This window comes from Pseudopipra pipra, chromosome 6 (genome assembly GCF_036250125.1).
Source record: "Pseudopipra pipra isolate bDixPip1 chromosome 6, bDixPip1.hap1, whole genome shotgun sequence".
NCBI lineage: Eukaryota > Metazoa > Chordata > Aves > Passeriformes > Pipridae > Pseudopipra > Pseudopipra pipra.
The window spans coordinates 3,872,655-3,895,576 of NC_087554.1; the positions used below are offsets into that span (position 1 = coordinate 3,872,655).

The window sequence follows — 22,922 nt, forward strand, 5'->3', positions numbered from 1 at the left end:
CGCGGGGACCCCCCGGGCCGGCCCCGGGACCCCCGAGCCCGCCGGTCCCGCGGGGGCCCTCTGGCGGACACGGCGCGGCGGCGCCGATCAGGCGACCCCCGGTGGGCGGGGGCGGAACTGCAGCCCCCGGTCAGAGCCCCCCCCGGGAGAATATCGCCCGCCTCCCCCTTCCCCGTGGCACCCTGAGATGCTTCACCCCGGACAGGCACAGCTGGAACTGCAGAAGCCATGGTAAGCTTTAACAGGTGGGTCAGACCCGAGGTGCCTGAAGGCAGGGATGTGCATGCCTTTCCTCAGGGAAAAAAACTTCCAGAGGCAACTCCTGGGGCTCTGAAGTGACAGTGGCTTCCTGCACGGAGAGACGTCCTCACCTGTGCTCAGGTGCTGCCTCACCACGTGCCGGGAGCGCGTCCCACCACCACCTTCTCCTGGGTGAACACGTCCCCTGGAGCCCAACCCCAGGGGGGTGAAAATCAGCTGAATTCCAGGGAACTTGGTCAGTTCCCCCACAGGGACATCAGTGGGGCTGGGGGAGGAGGGTTATAAACAACAAATTCTATGGAATATCAACCTGTCCTGTCCTGATCCCACTGAGCTTCCCTGGAACGTTGGCTGGTTCCTGACAAACCTGGCGTTAAAGCAGCAGCTCTGCAGGGGAATATCTGGGCTCCATAAGGCACTGTGAGGCTGTTCCAGCAGGAATTCACCATTGAAGAAGCCAAGAGCCAAAAGCAAATCCCAGGCTGGTGGCCAGGCTGGTGGGCAGCAGTTGGATCCACTCTGGGGCAAAACACCCTGCCCCTGCTGCCAGGAGCTCTGATTCTGTTTTTCCTGCCAGCTCCTGATCAGTGTCAGGGCCACAGTGAGGGACTCAAAATCCAAATAAACCTCAAAACCTACAGCATGAGTAATCCAAAGGAAGAAACTCACTGTTGTCATAAGAAGCTTAAAAATCAGTTAAAAATTCCATGACAACAATACCGGGATTCCCTGGAACCTTATTAATGCTCTTGGTTCCATTTTAATGTATTTTTAGTCCCTCAATTTGCAGCTTGTAGAACTTATCCTGGGATTTAGAGGTTGAGCAGGGTTTGCTTTGGATTAACTTTTACCTCTGGCCCCAAGTTGTGCAAACACGACTCGGATCAATGTGGTTAAACACATTTTCCTACAAAAACAGTTGCTCTGCCCTCTCTAAATTCCCCCAAGTTTTCAGCTAAAAATTTCACCCCTGTTCTCCCTAAGTCACCCCAGGTTTTCCCACCTCGGAGCTACAAGGAAGCTGTAACTTCTAAGGCAGAAAGAGAAAATCTACCAGCAAAAGACAGAAAAAAGGGAAAAGTTTCAGAAAATATTTCTGCAATCTAAGTAATAATTACTCCCAATTTCCCAGTGAAAAGAACAAGAATGTGCAGCCATTAGGGCCTGACAGTCCCCTGCCACCAGAGCTCAGCACACATCCAGAGTGACAATTCCATCATCTAAAAGAAAAAAAAGGAAGAAAAAGGTGATTTAGTTTGTTTTAAAGTTATTCGCATTTCTTAAAACCAAACCAACATTTATTTGCTTTTGATTTTTATTGGGTGAATAATGAGAAGTGGGCACAGGGCATGTCATTAATGCTGACTGGAATGATGCTTGCTAGGGGAAGACCAACTGATTGCCCAAGTTCAATTCATGCCCAAGGACTGATTTGCACAGGAGAAAACCTCTTGCCTGAAGTGATTTTGTTCCATCTAATAATATCTGTGCTGCCACTGCACAGAGTAGCTTTTCCCCTCACAGTAACAACTCTGGGCAGGAAAAGATTTATCAGTCAAGATGTGTTACCTGATCTTTCTACTTTAACTCATTTCTTTTCTTCCTCAAGTTTCAGGGACTTGCTGGTCCTGGAGCTTCATCAGAAGCTTTGGGTGGGTGGGATACCCAGACTGAGTTAGTCCTGGAAATGCACATCCACACCCAGGTCAGACAGTCAGGGATGTTTCCTGCACTCCAAACACCACAGCCCCAAGCACCAGGAGCCTGCAGATGCTCTGCATTGCAATCCACAGCCTCAGTCAGTCCTACAAGGGAAAGCAAAGTGGTTTTGCCTCCTCTGAGAGAGGAAAACACACAACAGCAAGTACTGGCCCAGCTGACCCAGCCCTTGTGGGCAGCTGTACCACTGAACAGGAGAATCCATCCTGGCTCACTGTTATGGTAAAACACTGCAAATCCAGGAGGTCTGGGGCTTAAAAGCTCAATTTAGGTCAGCAAAAAGCTCTCTGGCTGGGACAATTCACTGAATTCACTGGGAGGTCCTCAAATCTGTTTCCTAGGGCATAAAAAGTCCAAAGGAAAAGCTGCTGAGCACACAAGACTTCAAGGTGCTGCAATCAGAGGTTCCCTGAACTGCAGGGAAATGTCCTGAGTGTGGCTTTGGACTGCTGCCCCTGCACACTGTGCTCTCCAGACCAGTCATCCTTCCTGGGAAGGCCAGGGAGAAGGGAATGTGTGTTGGAGGCTCTCAGGGAACCCCCAGCCCCACTGCCAGTGCCTGCAGCCCTCACCCCAGTTCCTGTCCCTCAGGGGATGGCTCTTCATGCAGGCCTTGGGGACATGGGCTGGGGGTAGCCTTGGCAGGCTGGGACACCACTTGGACCCTATGGTCTCAAAGGGCTTTTCCAGCCTCAGGGATCCCATGGGACACTTAGTGACTGACACACCTGCACAGATAGGCACGGAAGCTGTTACCCATGGATCATATTCCATAAGCCAGAGCACTTCAGGGCATCACTGAGAGACTGCAGAGAGCAGGAAAACCACACTTACACCACTTACCCTGCTCAGGGGTTTCCCAGAGGGTCATGAACAGCATTTCATTGTGATCTTGAGGGAAAACAACTCTTAAGATGGCCCTGAAGATGCCACTTTTCTGTCACTCCTGCCCCAGAACCACGGCCCAGCAGGTTTCTGTGGGAACCTGAATTATTTCTGTAGTTCAGAAGCTGCACATCCCTAAAGCATTCCCTTGGGAACATGAAGCTTCCCATAGGCATTTTGTACTTCAGTTTGGACTTTCAGCACATTCAAAGACAGTTTACATCAGAATGAGGGGACTTGATGACAGCACAGCATTACAGCAGGGACATCAGGGCACTCACCACACAATACTCACTGTGGACTCTCCAATCCCAGCACTCCTTCTGTACCATCCTCAGTTCTCACAGAGACTCAGTTCCATTTCCATCAGGAAATGGATCTCTGTTCCCAGAAGCAAATCTCCAAGGCCATTTTTACTCCCCGCAAACACAAGAATGACCAGGGACAGCTGGTGGAAGAGGACAAAAAGAGGACTGTGATGATCAGACACTTTTAACTGGGAGAGCTCCAATTCCTACCTGCCATCCCTAAGCAGCTCTGCCTTGGCACTGCCCCTCTGCTCCCAAACACCTCTGTGGGATTTTGGCCCCTAATGCACACAATTCCATGGTAATTTGCATAATAACTCAATAATAATCATTAATGGGTGCTCCAGGTGGGAGTCAATGGGGTTTCTGTGTGCCAGCAGTGCCAGGAGATGTCTCATCCCTTCCCCAGGGCGCTGCTGCAGGGACATCCCCCCAGGAGGCTGCAGGACACATCTGCACCAGGATGGGAATCTGGGCTCCCAAACCCATCCAACAGCTCCAGCCCTGGAGCTGCTGCTGCACCTCCCGTTTGGCCAGTGGGGCTGAGAGAAGGAAAACTTACAGAGGGAACTGAGAAAACAACCCCAAATCTCAGTAACTCACTTCGTAGTAAAAAACTGTGCCTGTGTTTACACACATCCAGGAAAAGCACTCCCACTGGAGGAGTCTTGGAATTATTTCCTTTGGCATTCCCTGGACTGGCACAGCTCAAACTGGTGCCATTCAATTCTCCATTTCCCAAATCCAGGTTTTCCTTTGCTGTGGGGTTTTTGCCTGTCCCACAGTCCCGAGTGACCTCTGGCAGCTGCATTGCCCAAGAGATGCCGTGGGACTGCTGGGAAACACCACTGGGAGGGAGGCAGAAATCAACTAATTCAGGGCAGCACCTCAAAATATTGGGGGAAAACACCATAACATTCCATGGCCTCCCTTTGTAAATAAACACCAAACTGCATAAATAAAAACAATAAGTGGTACACTACAACTGTTTGGCACTTTCAGTTTAACCACTGCAAGTCAGTTAGTAAATTCCACAGTGTTAACTTTTAAAAAAAAAAAAATTCAATTATGACATGAAAATCAGGGAGATCAGAGATTTCCCCTATGGTTTTACTTTCAGGGAAGAAAAAAACAAACCCACCCCCACTGCTGCAATACCTCAGGCTCCCAAAAAGGCCCGGGGGATGTGCTGGTGCTTTCGGCTGCCCTGGAGCACACCGAGGAACACGATGTCACCATCCCCACGGGCACAGCTGAGAACCGAAAGAGCAGCGACACCATCGGCTCCTGGAAGCCCTGCTGTGCTGGGGGCTTGGGGAGGAAAGGCACTGGCTTTTCTTCCTGCCTGAGAGCGAAAAGCCTCATTGCTGGTGACTTCTCCTGCCAAGTGCATCAGCTCTGAAGGGAAGCTCATAAAACACAACTTCTTGCAACGAGAAAGTTTCCTGTTTTCTGGATAACTTTTCCAACTGAACTCAAAGTTCACACTAGAGGTGCAGGAGAAAGGACAAGGCTGAAGCAATGACCCCCCACGAGAAACACACCGGGACTCACTGGCACTACTTCCAAGGCTGCTTTGGCTTCATGGGAAAGCCGGGAAAACGCGTGGAAGCGATGCTGATTTATCCCGTTTTGTCCCAGCCTTTTCCTGGACCTCGACTGCTTTTAGCACAGATGCTGCTGTCTCAGTAAGGTTTTGGAGGATTATTGAAAGATATTTTAAGATATTTTAAGATATTTACTGACTGAAAAAGCATAGAGCGTTGATCACGGACATCTGAACTCCCACAAACAGCTTCTTTCCCCTTAAAGTATGAAGTTATTTTCACAGTATCATTTAACAGGAAGCGCCCGGGAACTCAAGACTGAGCCCTCTGGAACAGAAAACAGAGGGGGAAGAAGCTTTGCACCGGTGTAACACACTTCGGAACAGATCTGACTTGAGTTTTACTCTCTGTGTTGAGACATTTCACAGAGAAACTCCAGCAGGAGAGCTGGCACATTCCAAACGGTACCTCGAGAGTCCGCACCGCAAGCGGCGCAGGAAAGCCGCAGTCCCTGGGGATCCTTTTCCACCCGCCTCCCGCTCTCCAAACAGGACAAAGGGCGCCGCCATGTTGTGCTGCCCCCGCGCAAAGGCTGATGGGAGTTGTAGTTCCCGCCCCTCCGCACAACATGGCGGCCGCGCGGAGCCGCGGGGTCCCTTGGCCCGCCCGCCCGTCCCCTCATCCCTGAGCACTCCGGTCCCTGCTTATGGCAACGCTCCGAGCGCTCCGGGGGAGCCACACTTGTCCCCCCGCTGTCACAAATTTCCATTTCCCCACTGTCGCTGCCTCTTCCACGCTTTTATTGTCAGTGCGGGCGCAGTGATGGGATTCTGTGCTCGGGGGGGGGGGGGGGCCGCTGAGGTGTAGACGCCTCTGCCCCCCAAAGTGCAGGTGGAGTGGGGAAGGGGGCTTGCGGCCCTTCCCCACGGTGCCCTGGCAGCGGGTGCTCTGCCCCGTGCCCCCTAAAATTAGGGGGCAGGATCAGCGCTTGGGGTGGGGTCATCCGTGTGGTCGCAGAAGGGGCCGGAGCCGCCGTCCAGGCTGTGCTGCCGTACCACCCCGCGGGGGCGCGACGAGGGCCGTGACCCCCGGCAGGGACCCCCCGGTTCCTCCACGGCCTCGAACACCTGAGGGGGACAGGGAGAGATCATCCCACGCCGCCCCGGGGCCGGACCCCCCGACCCACCCCGGCCCCCCGCTCACCTCCCCGGCCAGGGGCTCCTCCGGCAGCTCGGGGGGCTCGGGGGTCTCCAGAAGGCTGATGCTCCGCATGACAGCGCAGAGGGAGATGCGGGGGCGCCGGGAGGCCCCCAGCACCGCCCTCCCGGCCGCCTCCTCCTCGGGGGGCTGCGGGGAGGACAGCGGGGACAGCGGGGACGGGACACCCGTGTCCCTCGGGGAGTCCTCCTCGGGGTGCGGCGCCCGCTCGGCCGCTCGGGGCTCCCACAGGCTGCTGTGCCGGCTGCCACACACCCGTCGGTCAGCACCTGGACACGGCCCCAAGGGGAGCCACCCCTGTCCCCTCCTACCTGTCGCCTTCCACTGTCCCTGCTCACCTGTCCCCTCCCACTCATCCCCACCCTGTCCCTGCCCCATGCCCGCTCACCTGGCGCTCAGGATGCCCTGGTAGAAGTCGAGCTGCCGCATGAAGCCCGGGTTGGGCAGGACGCTGGGCCGGCAGTGCCGGACATGCCGCAGCGCCCGCTCCAGGGGCCACCCGAACTCCTTCATGGCGTAGGCCAACACGGTGGCGGCTGAGCGGCTCAGTCCCATGCGGCAGTGCACCAGTGCCCGGCCCCCCGACGCCCTGCACGGGGAGCATCGGGGACACCGTGTCCACAGGGCTCCCCAAATGCCCCAGCAACCCCAGGGATAACAGAGATACCATGTTCCCAGGGATCTCAGTGTCCCCATGTCCCAGACCTCCCCAGCTCCCAGTGTCCTCAGCCATCCTGGTGTCCCCAGAGTTCCCCATGTCCCCTGTGTCCCCACCCCAACACGGTGTTCCTGGGGATCCCATGCCACAGGGCTTCCCAGTGTTCCCCAGCCACCCTGGGGGCCCCAGTTGTATCATGTCACCTGGGTTCCCAGTGTCCCCAGCCACCCCAGGTTCACCGTGTTCACAGGGCTCCCAGTGTCCCCAGCCCCCTCAGGGTCACCAGGAACACCGAGTCCCCAGCCAACCCAGTGTCTCTGGGGACCCCATGCCCCAGGGCTCTCTGTCCCCAAGCCTCCCCATGTCCCCAACCACCCTGGCGTTCTGAGCCACCCCAGTGTCCCCATGCCCCTGGGGATCCCACATCCCAGTTCTCCATGTGTCCCCAGCCATCCCAGCGTCCCCAGGAACCCCATGCACCAGGGCTCCCCTTGACCCCAGGGACCCCATGTCCCCAGGGCTCCCCTTGTCCTGCAGGGCTCACTATATCCCCAAGAACCCCATGCTCCAGATCTCCCTGGTCGCCCCAGTATCTGCAGAGACCCAAGTCCCCAGAGCTTTCCAGTGCTCCCAGTGTCCCCAGTGCACCCCAGCACCTCATTCATCAAGACTCCTCCCCTGAGGGCAGGGGACTCCTCCCTCTGCCCCCAGCTCCAGCCCCTGCCCTCCGTGCCCCCGATGTCCCCCCAGCATCCCCCCCATGCCCCGGGGCTGCCCTGGCCCCACTGACCGGACGTGGGAGAGGAAGAGAAAGGTGTCATTCCAGTGGGGCAGGAGCTGGGCCGCCTCCTCGTCATACACCCGCACGTTCATGTACGTGAACAGCGCTGGGAAGAAGTTGTCAATCTCCCGTGCCACGTTCAGGATGTGAGTGACCCTGTGGGGACAAGGGTGACACCCCAATGGGTGTCCCATGATGACCTCATACCTGCCCCACCATGATCCCATGCCAGATGATCCCATGCCACACTATCATGTCACTCCAGATGACCCCATACACATCCATGACATTCCGGATGACCCCGTACCCACTGTGCCACCCCAGATACCCCCATGCCCACCCCAATGGCATGCCAAGATGACCCCACACCCAACTTAGATGGGATCCCATACCATGTAACCATGACACTCCAGGTGACCCCATGCCACACCACCCCATATTGACACCACGCCCACCCCACTGTGCCACCATGATGACCCTGTGTCACCTCACCATATGACCTCATGCCCACCCCATTGTGCCACCCCAGATAACCCCATACCCACCCCACCATGATGACCCTGTGCCGCCTCACCATGTCACATCAGATGACCTCATGCCCACCCCAGCATGCCACCCTGGGTCCCATGCCCTCATGTCCACCCTGCTGTGCCACCCTAGATGACCCCATACCCACCCATGACACCTCAGATGCCCCCATGTCCACAAAGACCCCATGCCACACCAGTGGCACCCTAGATGACCCCATGACCACCCCACCATGACCCCAGATGCCCCCGTGCCATCCCACACTCACTTGTTCTGCTGCAGCTCCTCCAGGTTGGCCGCGTTCCACTCGGAACCCTGTGTGGTGACAGCGGTGAGGGGTGGGGACACCCCTGCCCACCCTGCCCACCCTTCCCGCCCCACTGCCCACCAGGTAGAGGTGTGGGAAGACGCGTGAGGGCCGGTCCATCTGTGCCAGCACCAGCAGCATCTCGTTGTCAATGAAGTCCTTGTGCTGGGCCAGGCTGTGCCCCGTGCGCCGCTCCAGCTCCTCCCGCACCTGCGCACCGCCAGGGGTGAGGGATGGCCGTGCCTGGCCCTCCCTGTCCCCCCCACCTGCTGCCACCCACCTCCTTGGAGGTGACGTTCTCCAGGTCAGCAGTGGCCATCACGTCCCGCAGCAGTGCCCGCACCGCCTGCTCTGACAGCTCCGTCGCTGCTGGCCTGGCGCCCGCATCACCTTGTCACGGGTGTCACTGCCACCACCGCCCACCTACCTCACCCAGACCATGCCCTGCACAGACCTCGCCTGCCCGTGCTCAGGCCCTTCCCCTAAATGCAAGTCCCGCCTCTCCATTACCCATTTTCTTTAAGCTGGAAACTTAAAGACTGGAAGCTCTACCCATTTTTTTTTAAGCCCCACCCCATTACTTCAAGCCCCACCCCATTTCCTTTAAGCACCACTTATTTCTTTAAACCCTACCCTATTTCCTTTAAACCCCTCCCCATTCCTTTAAGCCCCACCCCATCCAGACAAGCCCTGTCCCACAAGCCACACGCTGAATGCAGACCCCACACCTTAGCGCAAGCCCCGCCCTCACAGCCCCACCCAATGCCCCACCCTTATACCACAAGCCCCAGCCCTACCCAGGCTGTGGGGTGGGGCAGGGGCGGGGCAAGGGGTGGCTCTTACCACAGGGGTGGGGGCGATGCGGGGCGCACGGACTCGAGGTCAGCCATGGCCAGCCACTCGTTGAGGCAGCTCTGCTCCGAGCTCAGTGCTGCCGCGTAGTCGTGGGCCCAGGCCAGCGTGGGGCCCCCCGGGATGTGCCCACCGCGGGCAGCGTCCTCGCAGGCGCGGTGCAGCTCCTGCAGCATGGCCCTGCCGCACACCACCTGCCACCCCTGCTCTGCCACCGCCACCCCGACACCACCTGACACCAGTCTGCCACCACCCCAACACCTGTGTCCCCTGTGCTGGCTGTCCCCAGCATGTGGGTGCCACTATCCCGCTCCCAGCCGTGCTCAAACCCTCCCCCAACCCTGTTCCCATGACTGTGCCCAGGTGCCCATGGTGGTGCCTGTAGGTCCGTGTCCTGGCTGTGCCCATAGTGGTGCCCACATCCCCTCTGCCTATGCTAACACCTACGTTCCCTGTGCCCAAGCAGTGCCCATATCCTCCACGCCTCCAGCAGTTCCCATATCCTGTGTCCATGGTGATGCCCCTATCCCCTGTGCCCTTGGCAGTGCCCGCATCCCCCATGTCTGTTGTGGCGCTCAGATCCCCCATGCCATGGTGGTGCCCACACCCCCTTTGCCCATGTCCAGGGTGGTGCCCACATCCTCTGTGTCTCAGGTGGTGCCCACATCCACCTTCTCTTGGATGGTGACACATTCCCTGTGCCCATGGTTATGCCCATCGTGGTGCCCACATCCCTTGTGCCCATCCTGTTACCCGCATCCCCCTTGCCCACAGCGGTGCCCACATCCCCCTTGCCCGGGATGGTGACACATTCCCTGTGCCCGCAGCAGTGCCCACATCCCTCATGCCCATCGTGTTATCCCCCCCCCCATGTCCAGGGCAGTGCCCACACCCCTCACACCCACCATGCCCATGGCAATGCCCATGTCCCCCACATCCGAGGTGGTGCCCATGCCCCCCATGCCCTCGATCACGCCCGGGCCTCGCTCACCACATGGTCTGCACTGAGATGGGCTTGAAGATGCGGGTCTGTCCCCCCGATGTCACGCTGAACCCCCTGGACACCGCGGGGACACACGTGGGTAGGGGTGGGCACCCCAGGCCCGCCCCTCACACGGGCCCCGCCCCCTTAAGCCCCTCCCCATTCCCAGAATCCCAGCCCCCCCTTACCCATCGCCGTCGAGGAACACCTGGGTGTCGCTCCAGAGGGGCAGCACCATGCCCAGGGTGCAGCGGGCGGCCCTGGGGCGGGCACAGGTCAGGGGGTGTGGCCGCCCCCCCCGTGCCCCCCCCGCAGCCCGCTCACCCCTCGTGGGCGAAATCCACTCCCAGCAGCGCCGTCTGGCCCTCGGCTCCCGCCTCCTCTGGCCGCACCACCAGCAGGTACCGCACACGCCGCGGCCGCGCCGACTCCAGCCGCACCGCCTGAGAGTGTGGGGGGCGTGGGCAGGGGGATCTGCCCCTCCCCAGAGCCCCCCAGTGCTCCCAGGGACCTGGGAGGAGCATCAAGCACACCGAGGGGCCAGGCTGGGCTGTATCCCATCCTTACCCCATCCCCATCCATTCCATCCCTCTTCTCATCCTGTCCTGTCCTGTTCCTTACCTATCTTGACATCATCCTACCACATCCCTATCCACCCCATCCCATTCTGTTCCTGTCCATATCCCACCCCCATTCTATCTCATCCCAATTCTGTCCTGTCTTATCCTATCCCCTTCCCTGTCCCATTTCTTGTTCCATCCCATCCTCATCTCATTTCCATCCTGTCCCCATCCATATCCCATTCCCATCCTGCCCCCATCCTCATCCCGCTCCCTATCTTGTCCCATCCCATCCTCAACCGTATCCCCATCCTGTCTCATCCCATTCAATTCCCATCTCTGTCCCTATCCCCATCCCTGTCCTCATTCTGTCCTCATGCCATATCCCTATACCCATCCTGTCCCATCCTGTCCCCATCCCATCCCCATCCCATGTCAAATTCTGTCCATCCCCATTCTATCTCCATTCCCACTCTATCCCTTTCTGTCACTGTCCCCATCTCATCTCTATCTCATCCCATCCCATCTCTGTCCCCATCCCATCCCCATGTTCCAGAGGGCTCCATGCCCTACCAGCCGGATGGCATCCTGGGGGCGCAGCAACTGCATCATGAGGTGCAGGTGCTTCTCCTGCTGCCCCGGGGCCTGGCCAGGGGACTCATCTGGGGGAGACTCATCCAGGGGGGTCTCAGCCGGGGGGGGCTCGTCCTGGGGGGGCTCCTCCGCAGGCAGCAGTAGCGCAGCCCCCTTGACCATGACAAAGCTCTGCCTGGGGGGCAGGAGGGTCCTGAGCAGCCAGGACACCCCCAGAGCACTCCTCCGAGGGAGACAGAGCTGGGGAGGGGGCAGCTGTACCCCCCCATCCCAGTGCCCCCCATCCCGGGGGTCCCGAGGCCCCTCTCACCGCCGCTGCAGTTTGCCACGTCTGGGAGCATCTTCTTCCTGCAAATTGTGGGGGCAATTCCTGGGGGGAGCGTGACCCCAGGGCACAGACCATGCCTGGGCATCTCACACAACCCCCTCCAGCATGGACACCTCAGTCCAGTGCCCCCCTGCCAACCACCACCCCCAATAGCATGGGCCCTTGGGGGGGGGGGGGGGCCCATGGGGGTCCCACTGGGGAGGTGGATTACTTGGGACTTCCCCTCGGAATAGCAGAAGGGGTACTGCCTCCGTGCCCCCCACTCCTGGAATGGGGAGCCTGGGATGAGCACCCAGAAAAGGCCCAGTAGTTACTGGAGAGGGGGGGCACTGGGAGCCACTGGGACAGCAAAGGGACTGGGAGGACTGAGGAAAGTGGGAGCAACTGGAGACAACCCCCCATCCCCACCCCCATCTTCCCCCCTTAACTACGGGGAACTACGGGAGCAGCGGAGACACCAACGTGCACTGAGGGCAACTGGGTAAACTTCCAGCAAACTCGTAGTAAAGTTCCACCAGGAACGGCCGAGATAACCTTGCACTGGGAGCGACTGGAGATTTCCGCCCCCACCCCCTTCGGGCTGGGATCCCCCGGAACAGCCTATCCGGACCTCCGAGGCACCGAGACTCCCGGGAACATCCCGTACCCTCCGCACCGGGACACCCCGAACTAACCTATACCCCCCCCAGGGCACCGGGACCCGCAGGAGCTCCGAGACCCCCCGGCCCATCCCGTAGCCCCGCACTGGGATCCCCCGGGGCTCTAGGACAGCCCGTTTTCCCCCGGGAGTCCTCATATCCCCGCACCGGGGTCCCCTGTGCCAGCCCGTACCCCCGCACCGGGACCTCCCGGGGCTCCAGGACCCCCCGTCCCGTCCCCGCCGAGATGCCCCGCTCAGTCCCCATCCCGGTGCCGCACTCACCGCGGGGCCCCCGGCGGAGCCCCCCGCCCGCCGCACCGTCACCAGCGCCATGCCCTCCGCGCCGCCCCCCCCGCACCAGGAAGCGCCGCCGCTGCCCCGCCCGGACGGGAACGGGAACGGGAGAGGGCACGGCCCCGGGCATGGCACGGCCCCCCCGGGCACAGCAACGCTGCCCCCGGGACCACCCGAGAGCCCTCGCTCAGAGCGGGACATCTCCAGTGTCCCGGAGCCGCCTTTCCCGGGGATTAGCCGGGCCCACCATCCGCGTTGCCCCTGGGACACTCAGGATTCACATTCCAGCCCGTGGGAGGCCGCCCCCCCGGGAAAGAGGGAAACTCCCGAGGCTCCCCGGCATGTGGGACCCCCCATGTCGCCAGCAGGCAGGAACCCACCCAGTTTCCCAGAACCTGGGACCCTCCAGGTCCTCAGAGGGTGGGAGCCCTCTGAGGGTTCCTGGCACTTGGGACCCCACCCAGGCCCCCAAAAGGTGTGACCCATCCCACTCTCAGATCTCCAGAAAATGGGAAGCCCCCAAGGGTCCTGGCACCTGGGACTCCTCAGGTCCACAGCAAGTGGGAACCCCACAAGGGTCCCCAGCATCCACACCACCCCAGATCCCATCATGTGGGAATCTCCTAAGGGTCCCCAGCAGATGGGAACCCCCACCACAGTTCCCTAACCCATGGGACACCCCCAGGTCCCCAGCAGGTGTGAACGTCCTGAGGGTCCCTAGCACTTGGGACCCCCTCAAGGTCTCATCGGGTGGAAATCCCCCAAGGGTCCCCAGCATGTGACACCCCCCCAAACCCCTTGTCACCCCATGGGTCCCCAGCCAAGCCCCTCTTCCTGGGTGAGGGGCTCCCCAGGAAATATAAATTAAATAAATCAACCCCAGGGCTGGGAACGGGGGCACAGGGCCAGATTTGGGGTGGTTCAAGGGGAGGAGCACCCCACCAGTGCCACCCATACACTTACTGGCTGAGGCTCATCACCTGAGCCCCACCCTACCTGCAGGCTCCACCCTTTTTCCCAGCCTCCACACCCTGGGACACCCCACCCACCACCCCCACAGGCACAGACACACGTTTGTGTATATATATATATATATGTATATGTATATGTATATGTACAGACATTCGGGGCTCCCCTGCTCCCCCCACTGCCCCGAGGGATGAGGCCTGGGGGTCCCCTGGCAGCCCCCCCACTGGAGTGCCTTTATGGGGTCACCCACATCCCTCAGGGCCGTCCTGCCCCCCAGGGGGTCAAGGTACAACACTAAAGAGGAGGGAGGTCCCAGGGGAGGGAGTCCTGGAAGTTGGGGTGTTCCTGGGGTGGGGGTCCCCAGGTGAGGATCCCTGGGCTGAGGTTTGAGCCTGGCGGGAGAGGAGCCCTGGACTGGGGGTCCTGGGGGTAGGAGGATCCCTGGATCAAATCCCCCCGTGCGGGGGCTGTGCCCACATCAGGGGGTCCCCATCACGGGGGGGCCACCCTGGCAGGGCTATGCCCAAACTAGGGTGTCCCAGTGCAGGACAGTGCCCACGCTGAGGTGTCCCCTGGGTCGGGTGTCCCTGTCTCTGCAAGGGGTGTGTCCCCACGTGGGACATCCGTGTCCCTGCATGGCGTGACCCCACATGGGACATCCCTGTCCTGGTGCAGGACATTCCTGTCCTGGTGCAGAGTGTCCCGGCGCTACTTTTCGGTGAGGGAGAGGCGCAGGATGCGCTGGAGCTCCTCGTCCTCCTCACGCCGCCGTCGCTCCCGCTCCTCCTGCTCCCGCTCCGAGAGGGCCATGGCCAGGCGCAGCTGCTCCGCGAAGGTGCCGTACCCAGGGGGGGCCGGGGGGCTCCCACCACCCGCACCGGGGGGGCTCCCAGCGGCCGGGGGGTCGGCGCTGGGCCTGGCCTGCAGCAGCATGCTCTCCTGCAGGGCCCTGCCAGGGGGACAGCAGGCGTGGCCATGTCCCCTTTGTGGAGGCCACACCCCCTTTGTGGAGGCCACACCCCCTTTGTGGAGGCCACACCCCCTCTGACACACCTGTGCCCCACCCACCCCAGGTGGCCACAACCTGCTTCGCAATGCCAAAATGGGCTGGAGAGACACACCCCCCACATGCTCCACCCACACCCATCACTAGCCCCACCCTCTATGGCCACACCCTCTGGACAGTAAGATGCTCCTCCCCTCTTTGTGGCCCCCCACACCTTGACACTGTTAAGCCCTGTCCCTCTAAGCCACACCTCATGGCCCTGCCCCTCTCCCACCAACTTTTTAAGCCTCTTTAGGCCACACCCCTCTACCCCACCCTGACACCTTTAAGGCTCACCCCCTAAGCCACACCCTCAGAACCCCTTCCCTACCCAGTCTGACACCTTTAACCCCCTCCCCTTTAGGCCACATCCCTATGGCCACACCCCCTCCCCTCTTCTCAATTGGACACACATAAGCTCCTCCCCTCTAGGCCACACCCATGTGGCCCCTCCTCTCCCCAATTTCACACCTTGAAGCCCCGCCCCTCTAAACCACACCCCATGGCCCCTCCCCTGCCCCACCCTAACACTTTTGGGCCCCTCCCTCACACCAGGTGAGGTGGGTGTGGCACCCCACACCCCACGGGTAGAGCCCCACCTTTCCAGCTGCAGGTCCTCGTCGTAGGGCGGTGGCTCCGTGCCTGGGCGGGTGTTGGTCAGCGCCTCCCAGATGGTCACCTGTGGGGTGGGGCTGCAGGTGAGTGGGTGTGGTCAAGTGAGGGGGTGTGGCCAGGTGAGTGGGTGTGGTGAGGTGAGGGGGGCATGGCCGCACCTGGTCGGTTTCGGTGCCAGCATCCAGCAGGCTCTGCTGGATGGCGAACTGCAGCAGGTCATCGTCCTCGTCCCGCAGGGGCTCGCTGCGCCCCGCGCCCAGCACCGTGTACCCCGCGGGCACCTCGAACACGCCCGCCTCCACCTCGCACGGGAACGGCCAGGCTGCCATGCCAAGGGGTTGTCAGCACCTCGGGGTATCCCACAGCTCCCCATGGCACCCTGCAGCTCCCCATGGAAGCCCGTGACATCCCATGGCACCCCACACATCCCACGGTGTCCCACAGCATCTCATGGCACCCCACAGGGTCCCATGGAACCCCATAGTATCCCACAGCACCCTGCACCCATGGCACTGCACAGCACCCTGTGGAATCCTGCAGCACCCCACAACACCCCATGGCACCCCACAGTGTCCCATGACACCCCACAGCATCTCACAGCACCCCATGGCACCCCGTGGCATCCCACGGCATCCCACAGTGTCCTGTGACCCCCCCATGGCACCCCATGGCATCCTGTGGCATCCCATGGCACCCTACATCATCCCACAGTGTCCCCTGGCACCCCACAGCACTGCACACCCACTCCATTCCCCTGAGCACTCTGTACCACCCATACCCCCACCCCACCCTGAGTCCACGGGGGTCCCACGGCCCCCTCCACCCCCAGCCCCAGGACGCCCCCGGCTCCCCCAGCCTCACCTCTGGGCCCGGGGGGGTTGGTGCCGGGGGGGTGGGCGCCGGGGGGCTGTTGGGGGGCACAGATCCGCACGGAGCCCAGCGGCTGGTCACACCCGCACAGGTTGCTGAAGGTGATGCGGGCGTTGAGCACGTGGAACAGGGGGATCTCTGCGGGTACAGGGGTCAGTGGCTCCGCCCCTAATTAAGCCTTGCCCCTAATTAATCCCACCCCGCTAAGCCCCGCCCTCACCGATCTTGACGGGGAAGCCGGGGGGCAGCTTGAGGGTGATGAAGTCGCGCAGTTTGGCGAAGTGGGCGTTGGAGATGGCCATGAGGTCGATGATGGGCGTCACCTGCTCCGCCAGCGACAGCGGGTGCTGCTCGCACAGCCACAGCGTCGCCTTGAACCTGCCCGGGCACCGCCATGGGCACGGGGACCCGCCGGGGACACCGCCCCCGCTCACCGGCACCGCCCCGGGGACACTGCCCCGGGACCGCGGCACCGCCCCCGGGGGGACACACACCCGGAGCCACAGCCCCTGGGACCCTGTCACCACCCTCATGGATCCTGACATCCAGTGCCACCTCCCCTGGGACCCTGTCATGGGTTCTAACACCGAGTGCCACATCCTAGGGGTCCATGTCACTGCCCCAAGGGGTCCTGACACCCACTGTCATGTCCCCTGGGACCTTGTTACCACTCCAGTGTCACAGCCCCTGGGACCGTTTCACCACCCCTACGGGCCCTGACACCCATGCCACATCCCTGGGACCCCATCATCACCCCATGGGCCCTGACACCCAGTGCCACATCCCCAGGACCCCATTACGGGTCCTGACACTCCATGCCACGGCCTCTGGGACCCTGTCAGCACCCCAAGGGTCATGGCCCCTGGGACAGGGCCACCACCCCTCTGCCACATACCCCAGGACCCTGTTACCACCCCATAGGTCCTGACACCCAGTGTCATGTCCATGGGATCCTGTCACCACCCTGTGGGTCCTGACACCCACTGCCATGTCCCCGTGACCCCCATCCCCCCGGGACAGTGGCCTCACCTCTGGACCTTGCTGGACATCTCGATGGGGCGCCCGATGTTGCGGGTCTCGAGGTCGAAGTGGGGGTCGAAGTACTCCTCAGGGGTGATGGCCGTGGGGTTGGTGGGGCTGGCAGCCTGCAGCACGGGCGCCTGTGGGGACACCACCACTGCTCAGCCCCCCCGGGACCACCAGCCCCCTTTGGGGACCCCCAGTCTCCCCAGGAACCCCCCTGGCCCGGTCACTCACCCCGTTGTGGGTGCTGTGCTGCTGTGCGATGCCCAGGAAGGAGTGGAAGGGGGTCTTGGAGCCTGGGAGGAGAGAGGGGTGCAGGGGTGCAGTGTGGGCAGTGGGGGGGCACCCCCAGGGCTGCCCAGGCTGTCACCAGTCACACCCTGCATGAGGTGCCACACCTGATGGGTGACACCACACACAGTGTCCCACACCTGATATGTCACCCCCCACACCCACAGTGTCCCGCTCCTGACAGATGATACCCTGCACCCATGGTGTCCCACGCCTGGTGTCCTACACACTGTCCTGTGCCTGATGGGTGACACCCCATGCTCATGGGGTCCCACACCTGTCACGTCACCCCAGCCCCCCAGGTGTCCCACACCTGACTGGTGACACCCCACACGCTGTCCCATGGCTGACATGTTACACTGCACACCCACAGTGTCTTGTACCTCATGGGCGACATCCTACACACTGCCTCGTGCCTGATGGGTGACACCCCGTGCTCAGGATGACCCACACCTGTCACACTGTCACACCCAGCACCCAGTGTCCCACACCTATCATGTGTCACACTCCACACACTGTCCCATGCCTGGGGGACACCTGTCCCACACCCAGTGTCCCACACTTGACACACATCCCACCCTGGAAGGGAGCGGGCTTTGCACGGGAGTGGGCACGTCCCCGCGGCACACAGGCCCCCGACTGGCTGGTGGGGCTGTCACCTTTACTGCGTGACTTGTCCTGGTCCGAGAGATGCTCCGTCCTGGTCTTGGTGACCAGCTCCACGTTACTGGCACTGTACACCTGAGGGGGTGACACCATCAGCCCCCTGCGCTCCGGGGTGCTCCAATGTCCCCCTCCATTCTCCGTGCCCACCTTGGCCTCGTAGCCGCTGACCACCTCCATCTTCTCCGAGCGCCAGCCCCAGATCCCAGACTTGTTCCTGGGAGGGTGGAAGGTGTCAGGTCCCCATGGGGGGTCCCCACAGCCGCTCACCCTCTTCTTGCACAAGCGTTTCCTTCCCCTCCACACGTGCTTCCCCCTGCAACAGCCCCTTCCCGCTGTCACCACCTCCAGCCACGCCAGGGTGCCATCCTCGCCCTTCCCACCTCTCGAAGGCGATATTCCGGGTGTCCAGGTGCGTGGAGACGATGGGGGAGGTGAGCCTGCCGGCCACGTGCTCCTCTGTGGGCTGCATGGCTGCCAGCAGCAGGTCGGGCTCGTGCAGGGCCAGCGCCAGTGTCTCCGTGTACACCACCTGCTTGTCGTGGTCCACCTCCATCACCACGGCCCCTTCGTCTGTGGGGGGCACCGGGGGGGTCAGAATACAGCCCCCCGTGGCACCCTGACACCCCTCAGCATGGAGATCTTAGGGTTCTGGGGGAACTGGGGTCCCTGGTGTGTGTAGGGGCTGAGGTGGTCCCCTCAGGAAGAGGGAATTGGGGTCCCCATGGAGTCACTACAGGGGATCTAGGGGAATTGGAGGTTCCTGGTACATATAGGGGCTGAGGTGTTCCCCTCATGAACAGGGAAATGGGGCCCCCATGGAGTCACTATAGGGAATCTGGGGCAACTGGGGGTCTCTGCAGGAGACTGGGGTCCCTGGTATATGTAGGGGCTGAGATGGTCCCCTCAGGAACAAGGAAATGGGGTCCCCATGGAGTCATTATAGGGGATCTGTGGGAATTGGAGGTCCCTACAGGGGACTGAGGTCCCTGGTATGTGTGGAGGGCCTGAGGTGGTACCCTCAGGAAGGAGGAACTGGGGTCCCAGGGGGTCGCTATAGGGGATCTGGGGTCCTTAAAGGGGAGTACTTATAATGCAGGGGTCTTGGGGAGGCATCTGGAGGGTTCCTGAGTGTATCTGGGATCCAAGGGGGTTCCTATAGGTAATCTGGGAGGTTCTTATGGTGGTATTTATGGTGCAGGGGGTCTGGGGGATCCCCAGGGCAACTGGAGGGTCCCTCAGCATACCCAGAGTCCCTACAGGGGATCTGGGTTACTTACAGGAGTGTACTTCTAGAGTAGGGGGTCTGGGGGGCTCCCCAGGTGACTGAAGGTTCCCAAGAGGTCCTTATGGGGATGTACTTTTAGTGTAGGGGTTTCTGGGGGCTCCCCAGAGGGACTGGAGGGTTCCGGGGTTTATCCAGTGCCCCAGGGGATCCGGATAGGTCCTTACAGGGGTGTACCTATAGTCAGGGGGTCTGGCGGAGTGACTAGAGTGTGTCTGGGTCCCAGGGGGTCCCTATAGGGGATCTGGGGTCTTTATGGGGATGTACATATAGTGCGGAGGTGTGGGGGATCCCCAGGGTGACAGGACGGTCCCAGGGGGTCCCGGAGCAGGGGGTTGGAGCTGACCTTCCCCCTTGAAGATGTAGCTGCGGCGGCCGCGCTGCCACGTCATGTGCTCGAAGCCCAGCAGGGTGGTGTCCACCCGCAGGCTCTCGCCGCGCTTCCACACGCGGTACACGTCACTGGGACACACCTTGGACACCAGCGGCACTGCGGGCACGGGGACCCCCTCAGTGACGCGCCTGGGGGGCTCCACAGGACACCCCACAGCCCCTCACCCCGCAGAGCCCGGCCACGCTCACCCCAGCTGGTGAACTCCCACTTCATCTCCACGTAGAAGTCGGACGCCTGGAAGGGATGAGGAGCATGATGAGCTTGGGGGGTCCCTGCTGGGGTCCACTGGGAAATCCTGGGGGCAGGGATTGGGGTCCCTATAGGTGGAGATATGGGGATCTGGGAGAGTGGAGTCATGGGTGGGGGTCCACAGGGAAGGATAAGCAAGGGGGCCCCAGGGAAAAAGGATAAACACAGGATCCCCAGGCAAAGAGTGGGGTCAGTGTGGGGTTCTGGGGAGAACTGGGGGTCCCTGCTGGGGTACTGGGAAGGTGGGGAGTCCTGGGATCAGGGACTGGAGATCCTATTTGGGTCCTAGGTAGGGATATGGGGATCAGGGAGGGTGGGGTCATAGGTGGAGATTCACAGGGATGGATAAGCAGGGGGTCCCCAGGGAAAGAGTGGGGTCAATAGGGAGTTCTAGCAAGACTTTGGGGGGTCCTTGCTGGGGAGGTGGGGAGTCCTGAGGGAAGGGATGGGAGTCCCTACTTAGGCCCGGGGTGGGATCAGAGTGGGGTCATTGGTGGAGGCCAAACAGGGCATCCCCAGGGAAGGAGTGGGGTCAATGGGGAGTTCTGGGAAGACTTGGGAGGTCCCTTCTGGGTAGTGGGGAGTCTGTGGGGCAGGGATAGGTGTCCTTACTGGGGTCCTGGGTGGGGATAAGGGCAACCTAGAAGAGTGGGGTCATGGGTAGGGGTCCCCAGGGAAAGAATGGGGTCAATGGGGGTTCCTGGGGAGGTTTGGGGGTGCAGAGGCCGTGGTGGGCCCCCAGCTATGGGGGGGTCCGTACCCGCCGGAGCTTGCTGAGCAGCTCGGGGATGCCGGCGAGCCGCCGCGTCGCCCGCTGGTAGTCGCGGTACTGGAGCACCAGCTGCACCATCTCGGGGTCCCCCGTGCTCACGGCCTCCTGCAGCACTTGGGGGTCACAGGGTAGGGTCACCCGGGGGCCGCTGTGGCGGTGTCCCCGTGTCCCCACGGCACCGCAGTGCCCCCGTACCCGTCCATCCGTTGGCGTTCTCCCGGCCCACGTTGGCGTTGTGCCGCAGCAGCACCCGCACCGACTCCAGGTGGCCCAGGGACACGGCCAGTTCCAGGGGCGTCCGGCCACGGGGGTCCATCAGCTCCACATCGTGCTGAAAGGGTGGCGGGTCACTGCCCCCTGGGCACCCCGTGCCACCCAGTGCCCCCCAATACTTCCCCTGCATGCCCCATGCTTCAAAAGCCTAGTGCTCCCAGTTCCCCCCCAACTCCAGTGCTCCCGGCCCGTCTTCTCCCAGTATCCTCCATTTCCCAGCCCCTCTTCTCCCAGTGTCACAGAGCCTCCCCCACGTCTCCCTGTATCCCAGTGGTGCTATCCCAGTGCTCCCAGTTGCTTCCTGACCCCTGGTGCTACAGTACCTTATTATCCCACTGTCACCAGTCCTACCAGTGCCACCAGTTCTTCCAGTGCTCCCAGTCCCCTGTGTCCTAGTCTCCCTTAGTACTCCCCTTCCCCCCCAGTGCTTCCAGTCTTCCTCCAGCACTTCCAGTCTCCCCAGTCTCCCCTCGTGCTCCCAGTGGTCCCTCCTACCCAGTGCTGACAGTCCCCCATGTTGCCAGTCTTCCCAGTCTCCCCCAGTGCTCCCAGCCTCCCCCCAGTGCTCCCAGTCCTTCCAATCCCCTGTACCCCCAGTCTCCCCTAGTGCTTCCAGTCCCCCTGCAATGCTCCCAGTCCCCTCCCAAGTGGTCCCAGTCCTGTGCCCCCAGCCTTCCCTAGTGCTCCCAGTCTCCCTCCAGTGCTCCGAGTCCTTATAGTACCAACCCCCCAGTGCTTCTAGTTTCCCCCAGTCCTGTAAGTCCTCCCAGAGCTCCCAGTCCCATATACCCTCAGTTCCCCCAGTTCCCTGTACCCCCTCTCCCCTAGTGCTTCCAGTCCCCCTGTAATGCTGCCAGTCCTCCCAGTATTCCCAGTCTCCCCCAGTGCTCCCAGTCCTCCCAATAGCCTGTACCCCCAGTCTCCCCTAGTGGTTCCAGTCCCCTCCCCAGTGCTCCCAGTCCTTCCAGTGCCTTGTGCCCCCAGTCTTCCCTACTGCTCCCAGTTTCCCTCCAGTCCTTCCAGTACCCCTCCCACACTGCTCCCAATTTCTCCCAGTGCTTCCAGTCCCCGTGGTGCTCCCAGTCCTCCCAACAGCCTGTATCCCCAGTTTGCCTGTATCCCCAGTGCTTCCAGTCTGCTACCCATGCTCCCAGTCTTCCCTACTGCTCCCAGTCCCCCCTAGTCCTCCCAGTACCCCTCCCACACTGCTCCCCATTTCTCCCAGTGCTCCCAGTCCCCCCCAGTGCTCCCCTCCCCCGTGCTCCCAGTCTCCCCAGTGCTCCCAGTCCTGCCGGTCCTCCCAGTACAGCCCCCCATCCCCAGTGCTCCCAGTTTCCCCCAGTCCTCCTAGTCCCCTCCCGACATTCCCAGCGCTCCCAGTCCCCCATTCCCGCGCGGCGGGTCCCCCTCTCTCCCTCCCCTCCCATCCCGCTCCCATCCCGGTGCCGGTGCGCGGTGGGGGTGGGGGAGGGGGGTGCCCGTTCTCCCGGTGCCATTCCCGGTGCCGCTCCCGGCGGCGTTCCCACCGTCCCCGCGCGCAGGGCGCTGTCCAGCGCCTGGTGCCGGTTGTGCCAGACGAGCCGGTGCAGCGGGAAGGTGTCGGCGGGCCGGGCCATCCCGGCACCATGTCCCCGGGGCCGCCGGGGCGGACGGACGGGCCGCAGCGCGGGGCCTGCCCGCAATGGCTGCGCGGGGGCGGCGGCGGCGGCGGCGCAGAGCGGCGGCTGGGGCGGGGCCGCACCGGGCACCGGGAGCGGCCACCGGGAGAGCGACGGCAGCGGCGAAGGGAAAGGCGGCGGCACCGGCAGCGGGCACGGGCGCTGGGAACGGCACCGGCAGCGGGCACGGGCGCTGGGAACGGCACCGGCATCCAGAACGGCACCGGCGATGGCACAGGGCACCGGGAACAGCGTCGGCACTCGGAACGGCACCGAGCACGGAGGGACAGCGGACCCCAGCTCATCCTCGTCCCGGGGCTCCCTGACCTCTTCTAAAAATGTCATGACATCAG

At 61.8% G+C, this 22,922-nt stretch overlaps 2 protein-coding genes and 1 long non-coding RNA gene across 7 annotated transcripts; 1 reads left to right on the forward strand and 2 right to left on the reverse strand.

Moving 5' to 3' along the window:
• Positions 1 to 3,775, forward strand: LOC135415385 (uncharacterized). Its single transcript, XR_010431116.1, has 2 exons — positions 1 to 231; positions 314 to 3,775. It is a non-coding gene; the product is annotated as an uncharacterized LOC135415385 (long non-coding RNA).
• Positions 1,339 to 12,648, reverse strand: SSH3 (slingshot protein phosphatase 3). 5 transcript variants are annotated; one of them, XR_010431115.1, is made up of 16 exons: positions 12,451 to 12,547; positions 11,511 to 11,548; positions 11,180 to 11,375; positions 10,371 to 10,489; positions 10,235 to 10,306; positions 10,056 to 10,121; positions 9,056 to 9,244; positions 8,493 to 8,586; positions 8,294 to 8,422; positions 8,174 to 8,220; positions 7,387 to 7,533; positions 6,327 to 6,527; positions 5,924 to 6,182; positions 3,161 to 3,313; positions 1,831 to 1,942; positions 1,339 to 1,481 (listed from the first exon to the last, which is right to left on the reverse strand). XR_010431115.1 is itself a non-coding variant. In XM_064657046.1 (14 exons), the coding sequence occupies exons 1-14, from the start codon at positions 12,590 to 12,592 to the stop codon at positions 5,689 to 5,691; spliced, it is 1,854 nt and encodes a 617-aa protein (XP_064513116.1). In that variant the 5' UTR covers positions 12,593 to 12,648; the 3' UTR covers positions 5,504 to 5,688. The 5 variants fall into 5 exon arrangements, 2 of the variants coding, with proteins under 2 accessions (XP_064513116.1, XP_064513115.1); XR_010431113.1 differs by having other exon boundaries at positions 1,831 to 2,066; positions 3,147 to 3,313; positions 12,451 to 12,546; XR_010431114.1 differs by having other exon boundaries at positions 1,831 to 2,066; positions 12,451 to 12,545.
• An 886-nt stretch (positions 12,649 to 13,534) lies between these two features.
• On the reverse strand, positions 13,535 to 22,603 carry ANKRD13D (ankyrin repeat domain 13D). The gene is made up of 15 exons (XM_064657049.1): positions 22,438 to 22,603; positions 20,834 to 20,969; positions 20,627 to 20,751; positions 19,806 to 19,851; positions 19,570 to 19,713; positions 18,322 to 18,511; positions 18,089 to 18,155; positions 17,935 to 18,016; positions 17,219 to 17,280; positions 16,991 to 17,121; positions 16,182 to 16,339; positions 15,953 to 16,099; positions 15,250 to 15,413; positions 15,076 to 15,155; positions 13,535 to 14,380 (listed from the first exon to the last, which is right to left on the reverse strand). The coding sequence occupies exons 1-15, from the start codon at positions 22,525 to 22,527 to the stop codon at positions 14,140 to 14,142; spliced, it is 1,863 nt and encodes a 620-aa protein (XP_064513119.1). The 5' UTR covers positions 22,528 to 22,603; the 3' UTR covers positions 13,535 to 14,139.
• Between the last annotated feature and the right edge of the window lie 319 nt (positions 22,604 to 22,922).

Excerpts from the sequence above, each read along its gene's own strand:
- SSH3 (XM_064657046.1), bottom strand. The coding sequence starts at position 12,592 with ATGCCCGGGGCCGTGCCCTCTCCCGTTCCCGTTCCCGTCCGGGCGGGG. Across the intron at positions 10,307-10,370 it reads GTGGATTTCGCCCACGAGGG|GGCCGCCCGCTGCACCCTGG; the intron begins GTGAGCGGGCTG and ends TGCCCGCCCCAG. Across the intron at positions 8,423-8,492 it reads AGAACGTCACCTCCAAGGAG|GTGCGGGAGGAGCTGGAGCG; the intron begins GTGGGTGGCAGC and ends GGCGGTGCGCAG.
- ANKRD13D (XM_064657049.1), bottom strand. The coding sequence starts at position 22,527 with ATGGCCCGGCCCGCCGACACCTTCCCGCTGCACCGGCTCGTCTGGCAC. Across the intron at positions 16,100-16,181 it reads CGGCTTCCCCGTCAAGATCG|AGATCCCCCTGTTCCACGTG; the intron begins GTGAGGGCGGGG and ends CTGTACCCGCAG. Across the intron at positions 15,156-15,249 it reads CTGGCACCGAAACCGACCAG|GTGACCATCTGGGAGGCGCT; the intron begins GTGCGGCCATGC and ends CCCACCCCACAG.